Source organism: Corylus avellana, chromosome ca10, assembly GCF_901000735.1.
Source record: "Corylus avellana chromosome ca10, CavTom2PMs-1.0".
In the NCBI taxonomy this organism is placed as follows: Eukaryota; Viridiplantae; Streptophyta; class Magnoliopsida; order Fagales; family Betulaceae; genus Corylus; species Corylus avellana.
The window spans coordinates 18,054,620-18,072,549 of NC_081550.1; the positions used below are offsets into that span (position 1 = coordinate 18,054,620).

General features: G+C 35.4%; 2 protein-coding genes across 2 annotated transcripts; both read left to right on the forward strand.

Moving 5' to 3' along the window:
- The first annotated feature begins 5,330 nt into the window (after positions 1 to 5,330).
- On the forward strand, positions 5,331 to 6,980 carry LOC132163599 (uncharacterized). Its single transcript, XM_059573946.1, has 2 exons — positions 5,331 to 5,471; positions 5,801 to 6,980. Exon 2 carries the CDS (start codon positions 5,878 to 5,880, stop codon positions 6,811 to 6,813), a length of 936 nt encoding a protein of 311 aa, XP_059429929.1. The 5' UTR covers positions 5,331 to 5,471; positions 5,801 to 5,877; the 3' UTR covers positions 6,814 to 6,980.
- Positions 6,981 to 14,368: 7,388 nt separating this feature from the next.
- On the forward strand, positions 14,369 to 17,827 carry LOC132164043 (uncharacterized). Its single transcript, XM_059574451.1, has 4 exons — positions 14,369 to 14,609; positions 16,826 to 16,953; positions 17,230 to 17,416; positions 17,589 to 17,827. Exons 3-4 carry the CDS (start codon positions 17,246 to 17,248, stop codon positions 17,658 to 17,660), a joined length of 243 nt encoding a protein of 80 aa, XP_059430434.1. The 5' UTR covers positions 14,369 to 14,609; positions 16,826 to 16,953; positions 17,230 to 17,245; the 3' UTR covers positions 17,661 to 17,827.
- The last annotated feature ends 103 nt before the right edge of the window (positions 17,828 to 17,930 follow it).

Consider the following 17,930-nt stretch of genomic DNA (forward strand, 5'->3'; position numbering starts at 1 on the left):
GTTTTTTTCTTGAATTATTATGATATATTACTTTTTTGCATGGGCATTTTTATAGAGGGAGAGCGATGGTCAAACAAAGAAGCGGGGAGAGAGAGAGAGAGAGAGAGAGAGAGAGAGAATGACATGCGTATTGTTTTTGGTGCTTGACATCTCTGAAAACATGGCGGGTAGCGGCTGAGAGTGAAATATATTTTTCGCTTTGTTCTAGGTTGGTTATTTGTTCCTCAATGCTGATATCTCGGGAATGACAGAGACTGGCTGTAACGTAGGTTACGCCATTGAAGGAAAGGAAGGGTATAAATGTCATCGAGAGGAAAAGACAGCCGGTTGGGTTGTAAGGTGTAGGTAAGGGCTAGGCTTTGGGAATTGGAGTGGGAACAGAGAGGTGCAGAGATAGATAGATGAAATTCAAACGTCTTTGCTTTATTTCATATGGATTTTATTTGGATTTCGGAGATTTCTTATAAAACAATTTGAGGGTTGAGGACTTTTTAACATGTCTTTTTTGCTCTTGTATCTTTGAGTGCCTTTTAAAAGATCATATTCATTTGAGGAGAAATATAAATCATCTGAGTAATTTTATTCATAACCTCTCATTTTTCTCATAGTTTATGTAGTGTAGTTTTCTAATCAAAAACACTAATTTTCACTAATCAAATGTTATAAGAATCACGCCATATAAGTTTTGAGATTGATAAAATTAGAGGGTGACTTATAGCATTACCCATTTCATTCGGTTTCACTAGTGTTTTTTCAAGAAAATACTGTATATATATATAGAATGAGTGAGCAACTGATCGCATGGACTACTACAGCACTAAAATGGTTTCTTCTTTTCTTCTTCTTCAAACTTGGTCTAACCAAAACAGAAGCAAATTTTTCCATTTTCCAAAAGCCCAAAAAAGAAGTCTCAAATATATATAACCTTTTCATAGTGCAGCAGCAGCATGCAGATGCAGTTGAATTATGTATATGAAGGTGGCGTGGCCCGTGGGTTAGCAAAACAGGAGAAAGAGCATGCAGAAGCGCCATAAATGCAGGCCGTCACACAGGGTCAATGAAACAGGGGAAAAAACAGAGGCGATGATAGGTGGTTGGCATTGGCAGCAGCACTCAAGCGTGATAAAGGGTTTACGCTGACTATGATGCTAAACTATTATAGGAGTAGTTATACATGTCTGTTTGTTGCGCATTATTCAGGTGCCGCCACCTTTCAGCGCCGCCTCGTGAACCACAACCACCACCACCCTACGCCCTCCTCTGCTCCTCTGTATTGCACCGAATTCGATGCAGATTGGTGGAGCTTCCTTCTCGTCTCTCTCTATCTCTCTCTCTCTCTCTCTCTCTCTCATGTCTGTGTGTGTTAGTCCGCATACGACAATGTTCCTTAACCTGGTGTATTTGGACAGACAGAATATGAGCAAGGAGTAATGTAGAGTGGCTACATGCTCTGTTTTCTACCAAACTATAGACGACAAATTTGATATCTGAACAGCCTGCCCAATGACTCTGCGACTCGATGTGTCACCATTGTGATTCTCAACATCAAAGCTTTAATGATAAGATTGGATTTCCTAACCATTCGACTAGTGCCAAACTTTGTAAAGATTCTTAAAGATTTGAAGCGTGAAAATTTGTGTTTACGTGTTAGGTTTAGGTCCTGTCGAAGTATATACAGCCAATAGTATGGGTCGGATTCATCAATCCTAACTCACTTGTTTTTTGTTGAATTTGCAAGTCGTTAATCTTAAGTGTCATGTGTCAAGGCGTAGGTGAATATAAAGATTATGTTGGTCAACTATAATCAGTGGCGGATCCACGTGGTACCTTGGGGGTGCCGTGGATTTTTAAATATATATATATTTTTTTTAACCCACGGCACCCTAAAAAAAAAAATTTACAATTTTACCAACCCTTCGGTAGTCTCCCGCACGCCGCACCCCCAAGGATTTCTTAAATTTTTTTTTATTTTTTTTATTTTTTTTTACCCACGGCACCCTAAAAAAAAGAAAGAAAAAAAATTACAATTTTACCTACCACTTTTCAGCACATATTTATGACTTTTATAGATATTTTTTGTGATGCATATATTGTGTGAATTACCAAATTTTTAGGGTAAAACAAATTTTTGAGACGCCAAAAAAATTTTAGCGGCACTCCCAATATTAAATAGCTGGCTCCACCACTGATTATAATCTGATCCATTTAATTAAGGGGGTCAAACCATTCAACTATAACCCATTAATTTTATATTGAATTTGTATCGAATTCACAAAACCGGCACTTGCAGGACTTAAATTAAACTTGGCCAAACTTTTGTCATGCACGAGAATTATAATATGCTGAGACGTACGATATCTTCAAAACACATGAATATGGTTGGGCTTATGCCTTCTTGAAAAAAAAAAAAAAAAAAATTGTGAGCCAGACGGTTTGATCAGTATTATTGGTTGGGTTGGGCATGAAATGCTTCATAGTTAAAGAGTTCAGCCCATAGCTGACTTTGGGCTAATGATGGCCCAAACTTTCTTGATTTATGATATAATGATTTATATACGGTTCTCTACTTATCTTAAATGAGTACTTTCACATATTTGATGGTTTAAGGTTAGAGCTGACAATTTTTTACACGATTCGTAAATTCAATACGAACTCAACACAAACTTAAAGGGTTAAGGTTGAGGAGTCTGACATATTTAATTAAATAGATTGAGTTATAATTGATCAATATAGTTTTATATTCATACTTCGACATGATCTGAATCCAACACGCGACATAATAGTATTTAATTAATATTTTTTCTCTAACTCGGTTCGATTAATATTATAACACTAATATTGAAACACCAACTTAAATAGTTTTCATATATGATCATATTGCTCACAAAAGGAGCAAGCATATAGAATTTCTAAAAACATTTACTTCAAACAATTTGATTACAAAACTTGGATTAATGTCCGAAACCAAGCTTACCAATTCCCACAACAACTTGACCTAGTTTGTTGGATTGATTTCTGTTCATGAAAAATATTCTAAAAACTAGAGATGCCAATTTATGTATGTTTGTTTGTTCATGGGTATAAGAACATTTCAAATACATAAAGTTTGTTTTTCAAAGCTACTCAACGGATATAATTTGGAACATGTGTAGAAGTGGACCCTTCCCCCCCACGAAGATCAAAGATGCTGTTCAATTTGATCACTACCGTACAAATAAATTTCGTTAGAAGCAGGTAAAGATGATGGCCCTGATGGGGATCTAGTTTTGACTATAGACCTTGACCAGATATTTGCATACTTTGGTGCGTGTAAATGGGGGCAGGATAGAATTGTACCTATTAAAGTTAAATCATAAGCAGCTCCGATTAGACCTCTTCCTTCTTCTTCTTCAAATACACATCAATTTGAAGGGGTCCACTGCACCTGCTTTGGGGGCCATGCATTTCATCTTTCATGATACACTTTGCGGCCCCTAACTTCACACTTCTCGAGCAATGGAGGCTCCATTAAAGCTCGCACTCACTCTTCACCAAAATTAAGCTGCATTCAATGTGTTTTTTATAGTCATTTGACTGTTTTGTGTGACACGTGGTCTCATTGCCACATCATGTCAAATGAAACGAGGACATTTGTCACACTCAACGCCGCTGACACGTCAATACAAGAACTTCCGTCCGAGTTTATAGAGCATTTTTTTGAAAGAGTGCTACGCATTTTAAATTTTCCTCCTAAAAGTTAGTTCTCAAATGATGTATCACTATCTTATGAGATTTATTATTTTGAGAAGTATGTCATCAATTCATGGGATGGTGACACATTATTTGATAACAATTTTTGAAAAAATAGTCTTAAAATGTCTAATATTTTCATTTTTTTTGCCACCAAGTCTATTTCGATTGTGTTGATACACAAAGAACTTGGGTGGTGTGCCAATGCAATTACTCGCTTGAAGTGAAGTGTCTTGGATTTAATCAAACCACGTTGTTGCATCTTTGATCAATACCGAAAGTCTACCAAGTGTGTCAGGTAAGAAAATTGCAAGATTGAGAAAGCAGGGAATGAGTAAAGAGCTTGTTTGCACACGGAGTATTAGAACTACATATTTATTATGATATGTTGGTCGGATCGGGTCGGGTCAAAAGCATGTTGAAAATCTTATCCATATTTTAACATTCGACCCACCTTTTTGTTAAAATTTAAAGGCTTTTTAATTTTTAATTTTTTTTTTCACATCCACTCCACACCCTTGTCATTGGAAGTCAACCAAAATGGGCCAGGATCCGGCAAAAGTTGGTTGGTTGTAGAACATAGGGGTGAGTATCGGTTCGGTCGATGTTGGTAAGGGCATTTTTGCCTACCGATTCGTAAAAGTCAGTTAAGGCAATTAATTAATGGACTTCATACCGACAATGAATAATTTCAACTTTTTTGGTTAATTGGTTAAGTCGGTTACAAGTTTTTATGTTAAAATTTATAAATTTTCTTGTAACTACAGAATCAATAAATAATATATTTTATAACTAAAAAGAAAAAGTAAATTCATTGAACATAGACTAAAATGACAACCACAAATCAACTGACCAAGCACAATAAGGAAAGTTACTAGATAAAATTTAAAATTCACTTTAAAAATCGGTTAAGTCAGTTAACTAATATAAAAAAATTTATACCGCCTACCGAGCCAAAAAAAAATGTCGAAACAGTATTTTTATTCCGCTTACCAACTGTCGAAAGTCGGTTGTTGGCCAATGAGAGTTCAATAACTGTCGATAAGTGGTTGGTATGGTTAAAATCTGTCCACTAAACACCCGAACTAATCAACCGCTAGATTAGCACCCCCAATTAACCAAAGGTTGATTGACATTTAGTGTGGTTGGATTCCTGTGCATCTACCATTTAGTTAGGGGTGATTTGATTGGTAGTGGCCGACACCAATCGGTCGGAATCCGATCATCAGAAATTACAAAAAACCGACCAAACCAAAGGGGTCAATGTCCTACTCTAAAGACATATTTCATTCGCTGTGTTTTACACGTCTTCTTGTTGTATATTCCAATAAGCTCTACAAATACAGTTTACTTATTCAACAAACAAAACCCCCTTCTCTCCCTCTCTCTATTCAAAAGAAAAATAAAAAGACAAAAAAATATTGAACTCAACCCAGCTGGACGTACATGGGTGACGGGTGTTTTCTTTGGCATTGTCCTCTAACAGGATTAGAATTTACGTGGTTGCGCGCGTGGGCGATGCAATTACTACCAATTATTTTTATAATTGCTTTGTTTTTGTTTTTGTTTTTGTTTTTTTTTTCCACTTTTTCCCTTCTCTCTCTGTTCTTTTCTTGCTTAAATTTTCCATTATGACTAAGTGGAACACACGCTTTTGCAAACCCATGTGAGATGCTCTCCAGCCATTCCACACAACCACATAGTACAAAGATTTGCCCACGCATCCCCGCAATCCGAATCATGTTAGTATTCCTTTAAGCTTTTCTCAAGTTTGATCTTTGACAATACTATATGAGATTCCTTTAAGCCAAGGCCTTGTTTTTAATTGGTTGCGCATAATTTGTGGTCTGGGTGGGTTTGTTTTGCTTAAGAGGTTTCTTATTTCCGGGATTTTCACAGTGCCTGGTTTTCCCTGTAGCGTGTGTTTCAGGCTACATGTAAGACCTTAGTCAGTGATATTTAATAGAAGGGAAGGGTACTTGGGCCGTTTGGCAAGGAGGGTCCTTATGGATTCTGTGATTCTGTAGGGAATAGTGCTTTTTTTGTTTTTTTAATTGTTTGTCTATTTCAGAGTCGAAGGTTAGCTGTTTGAGCAAATTCTGAGCCCAAGATTAGCTTTGTTCTGGGGATGTGAAATTCCAGGCAGAGATGGCATCTTTCAGTGGGTTAGGAATTGGTTTGAGTCTGGTCTTTGGGTGCCTCCTGCTGGCTCTTGTTGCAGAGCTTTACTATTTGTTATGGTGGAGGAAGAGGAGAATCGCCAGCGCAGAGATTGAAGATGATTACAGCAAATATGCGAGGGAATTCTTTCAATTTATCTGCTGGAAGAGACCCTCTTCTTTGCAGACCAACAACACTCAAGAAAGTGTGAGAGACCCAGATTCCAATTGTGAAGAACCAGACCTAGAGCTGGGCTCTGGCAAGGATTTTCTGCTGAAGGCCTTTGGGGAAGAAGGTGTGGAATCAGAGCTCATGAGGCTGCACAATCTTGCAGGCCCACCAAGATTTCTCTTCACAATCAAAGAGGAAACCAAGGAGGATTTGGAGTCTGAAGATGGGAAATCTAGAGGTGATAGAAGCAGAAAAGGGTCAAGAACGAGGAGCTTGAGTGATCTTGTTGCGGCTGTTGACAGCCCATTCCTTGCCCCTTTGGCTTCCCCACGACTAAAGACTCCTCCTTTGAACGCTTTGGATTCTTACAACCACCACGGATTCAACCCTCTCTTTGAATCTTCAGCGGAGGCAGAAATGAACAGGCTGAGATCTTCACCCCCTCCAAGCTTCAAGTTCTTGAGGGATGCAGAGGAGAAACTGTATAGAAGATTGAGGGAAGAAGCGGAGAAAAGGGCACTGCAGAATTGTGGGTCTGTTCAATATTCTGGGGTTAAAGCCTCTCCCAATTCGACAGTGGCCACAGAAGAAGAAAAAGATGGGCCTTTCCTCAAATTCATTGCTGGAAAAAACGAAGAGAGTGAGCTTCCTCACAACCTACCTCAATATCCTTCAAGCTCCTCACAGGTACTGCCACTGGCTTCTTCCCCTACAACATTCAGGCCGCTTGACAAAGCACCCCTGGTGCATTAGATATGAATTACCATGAAATGTGCCTTCGTTAATTCTTTTCACATGTTAATCCATTTTTCCAAGATGATTAATTCTGTCTTTTTGATGCTTTTTTGGGTTCTTATTTCTTCTGTCTTGACTGTTTGTTTTGGGGAAGATGGACATGGTTAATCAACTACAGTTTTGAACTTTTGTGCAAGTACCTGAGAATTAATTGAATGGCAAACTGACATTTTCTGCAAATGATGTTACCATGTTGGTTAGCTCCAGTGGGGAGACTAGTAGGGTAATCTCTTTTTGTCCATTATCCATTGTGTCCTGAGGTGTTAATCATTCATATGGATGGCAGTGCTGCAGAATCTCACTGCCAAAGAAGGGCACTGTTATTCTCTGTGGAAGATGGTGATTCAATCACTTTTCATTCATTCTTCTATGGCCCTCTTCGCTAACAACACATAAAGCATGGTTAACAACTTAAAAGTGTCCCTAAATCAGTGGGATAATTCCTCTCCATGACACCATCATTACAAGTTATAGTACCATAATGTGAATTTGATCATGTTCTTCGAAAGCTTTCACATGGCTTGGTTGTGGACTTCCTTGTGTGAATGAATATGTATGCGATCGACATGAGCAAAATACAGAGTATCGGTCATAAGTAATACGTCAATCTTGGAAAGGAAAGTTGATTTTATCCACTAAACGCGTCAAATGCTGTACAGGTAATGGCATTAGAAACTTTACAGTTGAATAATGGTACAGCAACTTTTTTAATAGCTTTTTTCCTTTTCCCTTCACTCAATTTTGGTATTTAGATGGAGAGAATGGGAAAGGAAAGAAATAAAATGGGAAAAAGTCTTGGACCCAAGTGTATTGTATTAGGAGAGTTTGTTCTTAAAAAATTGTAGTTGAAAAATGTAGAAAAATATGTATTTTCAAATCGTAGATAAGGGGTGTGTTTTTTAAAACATATGATTTTAAAAAAATAAACTACAATTTTAAAGATTAAATCATAATTTTATCAAATGTTTAATTATGTTTTTAAATGGTAATTTAAATCTCACGTTTTGAAATTGATACTTTTTTTAAATGCCCGCACAAAGAAAAGAAAAGTGGGGAGAGAACCGACGGATTCAGATTCCCTCCAATTACTCAAAATTGGAGATTCCTATGTTACAAAATCGTGGCACTTCATTTTAAATTCAATGGTCTATAAAAAATGGATCAGGATCTACTGAAATTCTTAGGGAATTCTAGTTTTTGAAATTTCAGATTTAGGTCATCCAGTTTTCATCGAATAGTCATTGGTTTACAACATGTCTCACTACTAATAAAATAATAAATATTATTTATTATTTTATTAGTAGTGGGACACGTGGCAGAACAATGACACTTAGATAAAAAATAGATGACCTAGATCTGAAATTTCAGAAACAGAAATTCCCCTAAGAATTTCAATGGATCTAGATCCCTATAAAATTATTTAAACGTCAGTAAAACAACAGTCAGCTTAAAATCAAAATTTAATACCTCGATTATACAAAAACAGTTGACATTTTATAGACCATTGAACTTAAAATGAAGACCACGATTTCGTAACATTGAGAATCTCCAATTTTAAGTAATTGAAGGGGATCTGAATCCGAAAACGGACTTAGTAGTGAGCAATGAAAGGGAAGTATTCGTAACATTTATTTTTTCTGCTCTTCATTTCATTACTAAATATAAATAGTTATTACGAAATTCACTTCTCTTCTCATAAAATCAAAAGAAAAGTATCATAAAGTTCAATGCTCTTCTCATGAATTCTTTTTTACATATTTTTTCTAAACTCTTAAGGCAGGATTGTAGTACATTAAGGAGTAATGCTATTATACCAGAAAAATTTCAACAAACCCTTAAATCTCTTTTTAACAAAAATAAATTTATCATTATAAAATAAAAATATAATTCCAAGCATTACTCTTTTTAGCAATGTCTTATTCAACGGAAAGTGACAAGGTGGAATGCGGTGCAGGTTATGAGCTTGTGATTTACCTAATCAACACCAAGTGTCATTGTTATCACGCGACTCTGCTCTCAGCCGAAAGTTGGCTCCAACTTTCAAACATCAAATCCTTTTTATTTTCAATACACACAAAAAAATCCTTTGTCCAAAGAGGCCACTACTCGAGAAGAAGATGACGTGGCCCTCCAACGTCTAGAATTTGAATTTGCAAAAGCCAGGTGGCATTGGGTTCAGGCAAAGTGTTGAGAGCTGAGCTGGGATAATATGAACATGGTTCCATGTGACAACAGAGAACCAGAGACCAGAGTCACCAGATCCGATGGTGGTCCTGGTACCAGTCTATTTGTTGGGCCCAGTCCATTAACACTAATGGGTGGGCCACCTCAATAAAACAAATAATAATAATAATAATAATAAATAATAAAAAACAAAGAGATTGAGGATCCCCAGCAGTCTTGCAATTTGGATTAGAAATACATGATCTGCAGAGCCCGGATGAAGATGATAACATCTCTCTCTAACTCATCTTGGTGGTAGTTGAATGGTCTCAAAGGAATTTTCATGAGATTGGGCATGCATTAGGGCCTAGGTTCGACTCTCGCAATGAAAATTTCTTATCTTATTAGTGTTAACCACCTTAAGTCCCATTGATGTCCTAGTAGGGTGGATGTTAAGCTATGATTCGGTCGATCTTGAAAGAGCGTCTGCAGTTCTCTCACCGTCTAGACCTCTCTTGAGCAGCGCCCTGCGAGTTGGTGCTACTATAGTCACGTTCAAGTATGATAGCTACAATTGATCTCACCCTCTAACCCTTTTGTATTAGAAAAAAGAGAAAATTACAGTTTACCCCCCTAAAGTTAACAGTGTTTTTCAATTCGAATATCAAAGTTTCAATTTTTGCAATCCACTCCCACAAAGTTCTAATTTTTTTCAATTTGACCAATATTATCCCAAAATTCCTATATTGCCCCTATTTTTTTTTTTTAAAAAAAAAATTATGAAAAAAAAAAACAAATTTGGAAGTGCAAAAATGGCCAGATGGCCAAAGGAGTGGCTACGACCACCCCGGATTTTTTTTTTTTTTTTAAAAAAAAAATTTATAAAAAAAATAGAAAATAAAAATGAGGGGCAATATGGGAAGTTTTGGATACAATTGGTCAAATTGCAAAAATTTGAAACTTTGGGGGGGTGGATTGCAAAAATTGAAACTTTGGTGTTCGAATTGAAAAACGTTGTCAACTTTAGGAGGATAAACTGTAATTTTTCCTAGAAAAAAATAAAAATCTCTCTCCCTCTCTCCTACTTGCTGAATTTTGCAACTACTAGGACCAGCCATTTATGAGACTGGCAGGAATACTTACAATAATGAGAAATGCCATAAAATTGGTTTCTAACTTAACGTGTCACTATCCTATGTGATCTCTAGTTTTAGTAAATAAAGGTTTAACTAGATGGGACATTGACACATTACTTAGAAAGCAAATTTTTAAAAAACTAAATTTGGAAACCTTCATATTGAATGATACAAATTTCGAGCACAAATCATTATGAAAAAACTGACTTGCAAGAAAATAGTAATTAAGAATTTATTTACGTAAAGCTAAACATTATATTTAAATTATGTGGGACACTTAAAAACGTAACGTGTTTTTAACACATAAATACCTTCTGGTTACAAGAAACTATGATCAATAATAGCAATGTGTGATGAATTAAAAATTGATTTCCCTTGAATAAGACAGCCAAGCAATGCCCCAGAAGAAATCGCTAGACAATTCAGAAGCAACCAAACATCCTCCACCGGCGGATTTAAGTATATTATTTCTACTCTACATGGAAGAAGGGGTGTGGAAGTTTCGACCTACTGTCTTCATATTTGTATAGTGACCCTTATTACAACTTACAAGTTATAGAGGGATTTTACCAACTACTTTAATGGTGGAAATTTCTCATTTCTTGACTTTAATAGCTGCCAATTTTGGACTGGGCACCATCACCAAATGACCACGACCAATTACTCCCAAGTACATATACGTGTATTTTTTTTTTTTTTTTAATTGTTAAATTCGTGATTCGTCTCAATGACAAATAACCCTTAACAAACAACTCGGTTGGATATTTGTGTAATTTTTTTTAATTTTTTTTTGATGTTGGATAACCTCTTCAATACAGGGTCTTTCGGACCCACTCTTGTAAAATAAACCATGGTCTCATGCACTTTACCCTCGAAAGTTATCCAAATTATTTCAGTCATTTTCTTACATAGTCATCATTAAAATTACAATTTACACTAAAAATATTTTTTAAAAAAAATGTTTGTGGTGGCGCTGGGTGTTCGACCCAGGGGCGGAATTAGGATTTATAGTGTTAAGGGAACAATTTTTTTTTTGGTTGAGGAAATAGACTGACTTGTATAAATACAAAATCACATAAATACATATAATCTTTTTATATGTGTTTATATAAAATAAAGTATAGAAGTCTTACATTTAATCTCATGTCATCGCAAATACACAATAGTATAAAACAACTAGCAAATTAATAGCTTAGGAAAAAAAAAAAACTAGCAAAATAGACTAAACACAATTTATTGGGTCTAAGAAAAAGGTATCTTTGAGTGTGGACTTTTTTTTCCTAACAATCACCCGGAGCCCCAAATAGTAACAAAAGAGTTGAACCAAACAATTTTGCAATTATAAATTATTAAACCATTTAACTTGTGATATCAAAACAAATATTGTAAGCCTAAATAACTCAAAATAACCACTCAAAAAACTGATTGCTAGTTAGAAGCCACTCAAAGAACCAAAACTATTTAACTTTGTCTTTCACATATTCAATGAAAGTCTCAAACCAAATTAAGTTTTTATTATAAGTGAACTAGAATATAGAGGGAAACTAAATAAATTAGGTATTTTAGGTGTTTTTATGTTTGAAAGAGGGAGCAAAATTAAAATAATAATAAATTAAAAAAATTAAAACTAAAAAATAATAATTAAAAGGGACACAAATATTATTTTGGAGGGCAAAACTAAAAAAAGAAATAAAAAGGGACACAAATAAAATTTTGGGGGACAAATATATAATTTTTGGGGAGACAAATTTATAAAATTGGTATATTTGAAAGACATTTATGAAAATTTATAAAATTTTGGGGGGACCGCCTTTGGTTCGACCCACCCTTAGCAGCCGAATTTGGGGTGACTAAACAACTCCTAGGCCGCTAGGCTAGGCCTTTGGGGTTGTATAATTAATCAATTAGAAATAACTAGAATTTGTAAGGAATGAATATATATATATAATTTGAGGTTGTGACAAATATATTTTCGGACTTTCAAACGCACCTAAGTGAAAAACAATATATATATTAAAAGGAGTAATTTAGTAGTTTTGAAAGTCCGAAGATATTTGTCACAACCTCAAATCATAGTAGACCAATTTAACAAAAAAAGTTTGTTTAACTCAACAATGGTTGATTTGTTAATTGTGTCATGTCTTGGTTAATGGGTTGATTAGCCTTTGCCAGTTGGAAGGGTTTAGGTAAGAAATATGTGCATCCTACTTTTCAGAAAAAAATCTGAGAAAATAAACTCCTGTGTTTTGAACTTGTCCTCACCCGGCGACCACTCCGCTACCTTGCTTTCCTACTCAAAGGAAAAGCAATTTGAAAATTTGGATCGTTGATGGTTCGCACGATGTCTTGGATATTGCGACACGTGGTACCAGAAAAGGATTAGAAAGATAAAATAACAATTTAAACAAACCCTTCGAGAAGATGGTGGTTCTCTGACAAAGTCTAACGTTAACCCGTATAATGTTTATTTATAATTTAAAAGCACAGAAGATGCTCTTCACATTTTCAAATTAATTTAAATTAACAATCACACTTGGGTGCGTTTAAATTAACAATCACATGCCTTTGACATTTTGATTTCATATAAAAAAATATAATTTTTTTTTTTTTTTTTGACATGTCCGCACAAGAAGGGGGAAGAGAGATTCGAACTAGTGATATCCACTTCATTAAGTGTGGTCCTAACCGATTGAGTTACCTCTTGGGGACCAAAAAATATGATTTTAAACAACCAAAAAAGAAAAGGTAGATTGTTTGGAATTGGGATTTGAAAATCGTAGAAAAAATGCGTTTTCAAATCACTGGCAAGTATAAACTGTAATTTTGTAAAACACTTAATTGCGTTTTTAAAAATCATTTTTTCAAATCGCACATTTAATCACAATTTTTAAAACTACACTTTTTAAAATCACAAATACAAACAGACCATTAAAGAATACATGTTAGTTAGGGCCGACTTCTTGGTTAGGCCTATTAGACCACCGTCTAAAGCTCATAATTTATAAAAGGCCCAAAAAAAAAAAGCCATTTATAGTAAATTAGTCCAAAAAAATAACATAAAATAAAGCATAATCCATTTTCTTTTAAATTTATTTATTTCACCTTTTTTTTTTTTTTTTTTTTTTTTTTATCACTTTTAATATTTTGCTTCTTTGATAATAAAGAAAATGAAAAATTACATTTTATCCCCCAAAGTTTGAAGCGATTTACAATCCGACCTTTAAAGTTTCAATTTTGGCAATCTATCGCCCCAAAGTTCTAAATTTTTGTAATTCGACTAATATTATACCAAAATTTTCATATTGCCCATATTTTGTATTTTTTATTAAAAAAAAAAAAATTGAAGTGCAAAAATGGCCAGATGGCCAATGGGGTGGCTACGGCCACCCCGCATTTTTTAAAAAAATAAAAAAATAAAAAATTAAAGGGCAATATGAGAAGTTTTGGATACAATTGGTCAAATTGCAAAAATTTGAAACTTTGGAAGGTAAATTGTCAAAATTAAAACTTTAGAAATCGAATTGCAAATTACCTCAAACTTTGGGGATAAAATATAATTTTTCCTAAAGAAAACTTGGTTCAGAAATTATTGCATTTGGGGGCTTTTGTCTAACATAGTTCGGCTCGGCCCAGAATGCTCTGTCTAAGGCTAAGCAATCAGGGGCTTTAGCACCGAGTCTGTGTAAATGTAAGCCCAGACCAATTCACCTTAGGCCTATACTCGCATTTTCACAAACATTAAGTTGGCCCAGAAAGAAACAGAACAGCCTGCAAAACCAAAGAACAGATTGCTTTTTACTGGCAGTGGGCAACCAACTGCTTATCAACGACGACCGAATCAAAATTAATCGTCAACCAACTTTTGTGATTCGAAAATTGATATGAATTTTTTATACCAACATCGGTTTGGTTTGGTTAATTGATATAAAATTATTTTTTTTTGTTAACCGAACCGATCTGAAACATTCGTGCATAGTAAAACGACATCGTTTTATTCTCAAAAAGTAACTCAATCGGCTGGAACTACGCTTAATGAAATAGAAGTCACTAGTTCGAATCTCCTTCCGCACTCTTATGCGGACATGTCCAAAAAAAATAAAAAACACGGCATCATTTTGACATATAAAAAAAAAAAAAATTAATTGAAACTCAAAACGGCGTCGTTTTAAGCTTCAATATAAACTAAACTTTCATTTGAACCGTAATCCCTAAACCTCACGCCTGCTGCCCTCTCCATTCTCCGGTCTCCTGCGGCCCTGCCTCCTTCCTCTCTCTCTCACGCTGCGCGGCCGTCTGTCGAATCTCTCTCTCGCTCTCTCGTTGCAAGCGGCAAGCCGTTGTGTCTCTCTTTCGTCTCCCGTCGTGTCCGGTGGCTTAAATTCACCGTCGTCTCCCTCGCTTTCTCGTTGCAAGCGGAAAGCCGTCGTATCTCTCTCTCGTCTCCCGTCTTTTCAGGTATACATTTTTCGAGTTACTTCATTTTCTTCGATTTTTATTTTTTGAACTAATTGAGAGTTTAGATTTTGATTCTTTGATTTTGCATTTATTTTCGAGTTTGTTTATATTATTAGGATTTAGGAATACTTAGGAATGAAAATGATAGATTTTTAGTTTTTAACGCAACCTTGATCTGATTTACGCTACCTTGATTTTTCCTGCAAATAAATTTTCTTCTTTTGGATAAGCATTTGCTAATTGCTGTAATTATTCTTGAAATTTGTATTGCTGTTGGGCCCTTGTTTTTCTTCTCTGTTTTTGTCAGGTTTTGGTTGTTTGGGACCTTTAGGTATGATGTATAGGATGGGTGCATGGGGTGCATTCATTGACTTTCTTTTCAGAAGATTGATTGTTGTTTGATTAAGTTTTTTGCATCTTATATTCTTACTGCTTTCTTACTTGATATTACTTATTTGTGGTATTTTACTCTTTTATATTGATCATTATGTTTACGTTTTGATTTGTTTGATTATTGAAGGAAGAAAATTTAAGGAATTGAAGGTAATCCATGTTGGAGGTGGCTTAGTTGAGACTTTATTTATTATTCTTTGATGGATTTTAAGTTTGCCAAGGTTTGGGATTGTCTGAATCTACCCATTTTTGTAACCAATTTGTGACTTCATACCAATTTATAACCATGATAACAGAAAGAACTTTACACTCAAAAAACATGTTCAATAAGTTATTTTTGCCCAAAAAACAAATTTGGGCCCTCAAGATTTATCTTAGCCCAAAAAACATGGTCAATAAGTTATTTTTGTCTTTTTAGCCCCCCCCAAAAAAATTGGGCTTCCAAAACAACCAATTTTTGGCCCATTTAAAAGTAGCATTGGCCCAATTGAAAAGGCCCACGGTTATATGATTAATCGACTGAAATTAACTGACTGCCAAAATTAACCAAAAATTTCGAAATACATTGTTATCGAAATGCAATTGGTGAATTAACTGATTTAACCGATAATTTCAGTTAACCAACCGAAAATGACTTTTCCGAACCGAACCGATACCCACCCCTAAGTTTCATGCTTGCAGCCTTGTTCTATCTCTTTCAATATTAATGGATTGATTATAGAATTCCTCTTCCTTTGCTTACCTTGTGAGAATCATTTAGTAGATTTTACATGGAAATGGAGGATAATGGATTGATGGTGGCGTTTGCTTTCTCTGCTTTGGACCTGTTGTGTTATTCTTTTTCAGTTTGCGATTTTATGGTCTTCATTCTCAACTACAAATTATTTGGGCTACTTTCAGATGTTTTATTTTACTTTATTTTAGGTTATATGAATAAATCTTTACAAATTTGAGTTGTTCAGGGAGGGGAAAGTACATAATATTCCTGGATAAGCTTGGAATTTAGCGTTTAGTATGAGTTATGCACTCCCTATAAGTTGGGGCCTCCCCATGGGTGCTGATGCACATGTCAATGATGAAATGATGTTAACTCAAAGCTAACTTGGAAGTCTAGAAATCTGAAGGTAGAAAGCTAAGTCTTGCAAAAGCCCCTTGCCAAATAGCGTAAGTATAATCTCATTTTATGACTCTCCACCAACCTCTTCCCCCTCCCCCTTTCAATGTTATTATGATTTTTAGAGGTTGCAAAAGAATATCTCTCAGGAGGTGAGGAGGTTCGATTGAATTAGCTTGGAGAGTAACAAGGTGGGCAGACTTTTAATGACAAATGGCATGAACATTTTACCCTAACGTATTGTAGAAAGGGCGCTGCCACAGAAATGCCTTTGATTGCAGATATGGAGAGTATTGATTATTGGAAAGTATTAACAGTGATGCATTTGCTGGGATTCAGTATATCTTTTGGAGTTATGGTCAGCCTTAAGAGGAACATGTCTGAAATCAGTTTTCTCTTCTAGTAATGGATTCACTTTTCATTCATCTTTCTAATCGTGTCTTGCCAAATTCAATATACTAATTTAGTTTCCACCATTGACATTTCCTTAAATTGAAGACTTCAATAGAATTGTGTTAGTATGTATTATAAGAAATGTCGGAGGGGTTTGAATATGAGTTCTATGTGAGTAAAATATGGGTACCTAGTGCCTTGACCCTGTATAATTTAAATTCTTGGAACAAGGCTTTGCTGTTTTGGATAGTAGTCCCCATTTGAAGTTTGTAACTCAGCAAGAGGAAAAGGTTTTAACTTTTAAGCTGTTTCTCAGGTAAGTAATTGCCTTGCAGAAAATCGTAGCAACTTGGTCTTTGTGGTAGAGTGCTATCTACATCAACATTTTTCTAATTGTCTGGCATCAGATGCTCTGCGCGTGTATTTGTGTAATGTCACTTCCATGTAAGTGAATCAGAGGTAGAAAGATTATTTCGTAGGTTTATTGTGGAATCAACAGTGGTGCTTGCTCTTTGTTCCTTGAGTAGTAATAGATCAGGGAGGCCGATCATTTAAGTACCTTGAAATGTTAGCAAGTCTCCCATTGTTTGTGATATTGTCCTCTTATTCTTATCATTTTGCCTGAGAATTCGTTTTCAGGGTCTGCTTTTATCGTGTTTCTTGATTTTATTTTTCCAGTAAGTGGTTGAATCTAACGTTGTCTTGGTTGGGCTGGTGTAGTTCTAAGTGTACAATAATGGGCCGGAAAGCTGGTACACTTTATATTAACCCAAAGAAATTTGGCGCTCTTCACAAACCTTGCATGAAGGAAATGATTACATTTCTCAACTGCTTGACTCAGAACCAAAGCAGTGCCGAAAAGTGTGTTCGGCAGAAGGAACTTTTGAGTGCCTGTATGGATACTCAGGTGATACAACTTTTCTAGTTTATTTTAGCTTCTGCTTGTTTTAGTGGCTGCTTATTCTTTCATGCTTACATTTGTACTTGTTTCTAAATATTGATTATTTGTCACCTAGGATTTTTTCCAATGTAATCTATATATATATATTTTCTAAAGCTTCTGGTTACATTTGTTGCAGACAAGCAAGAAACGGAGGTCTATGGGAAGTATTAATTACCACCTGCAGAGGCTTAACAGAGGAAGGAAGTAGTTTGTATTTTTTGGAAGAACATTTAACTAATGTCTCATTCTTCAGAAGTTGGGGAAGAAACTACTTTGTTTGTTGAACAAGAGAATGTATGAATTCATTTCCCATTTGAATTGACTGCATTAGCAATGAAAACGTTGAACATATTTGAGCACTACTGTTGTAATTCACATCAATCCTTGTCGTGCTGATTTTTTTTTACAATAATTCGTACACCGGTTTGCCTGGCCCAAGTAGAATGAAATTTGGACGAGAAGGCGTCCTCTCTTTTTT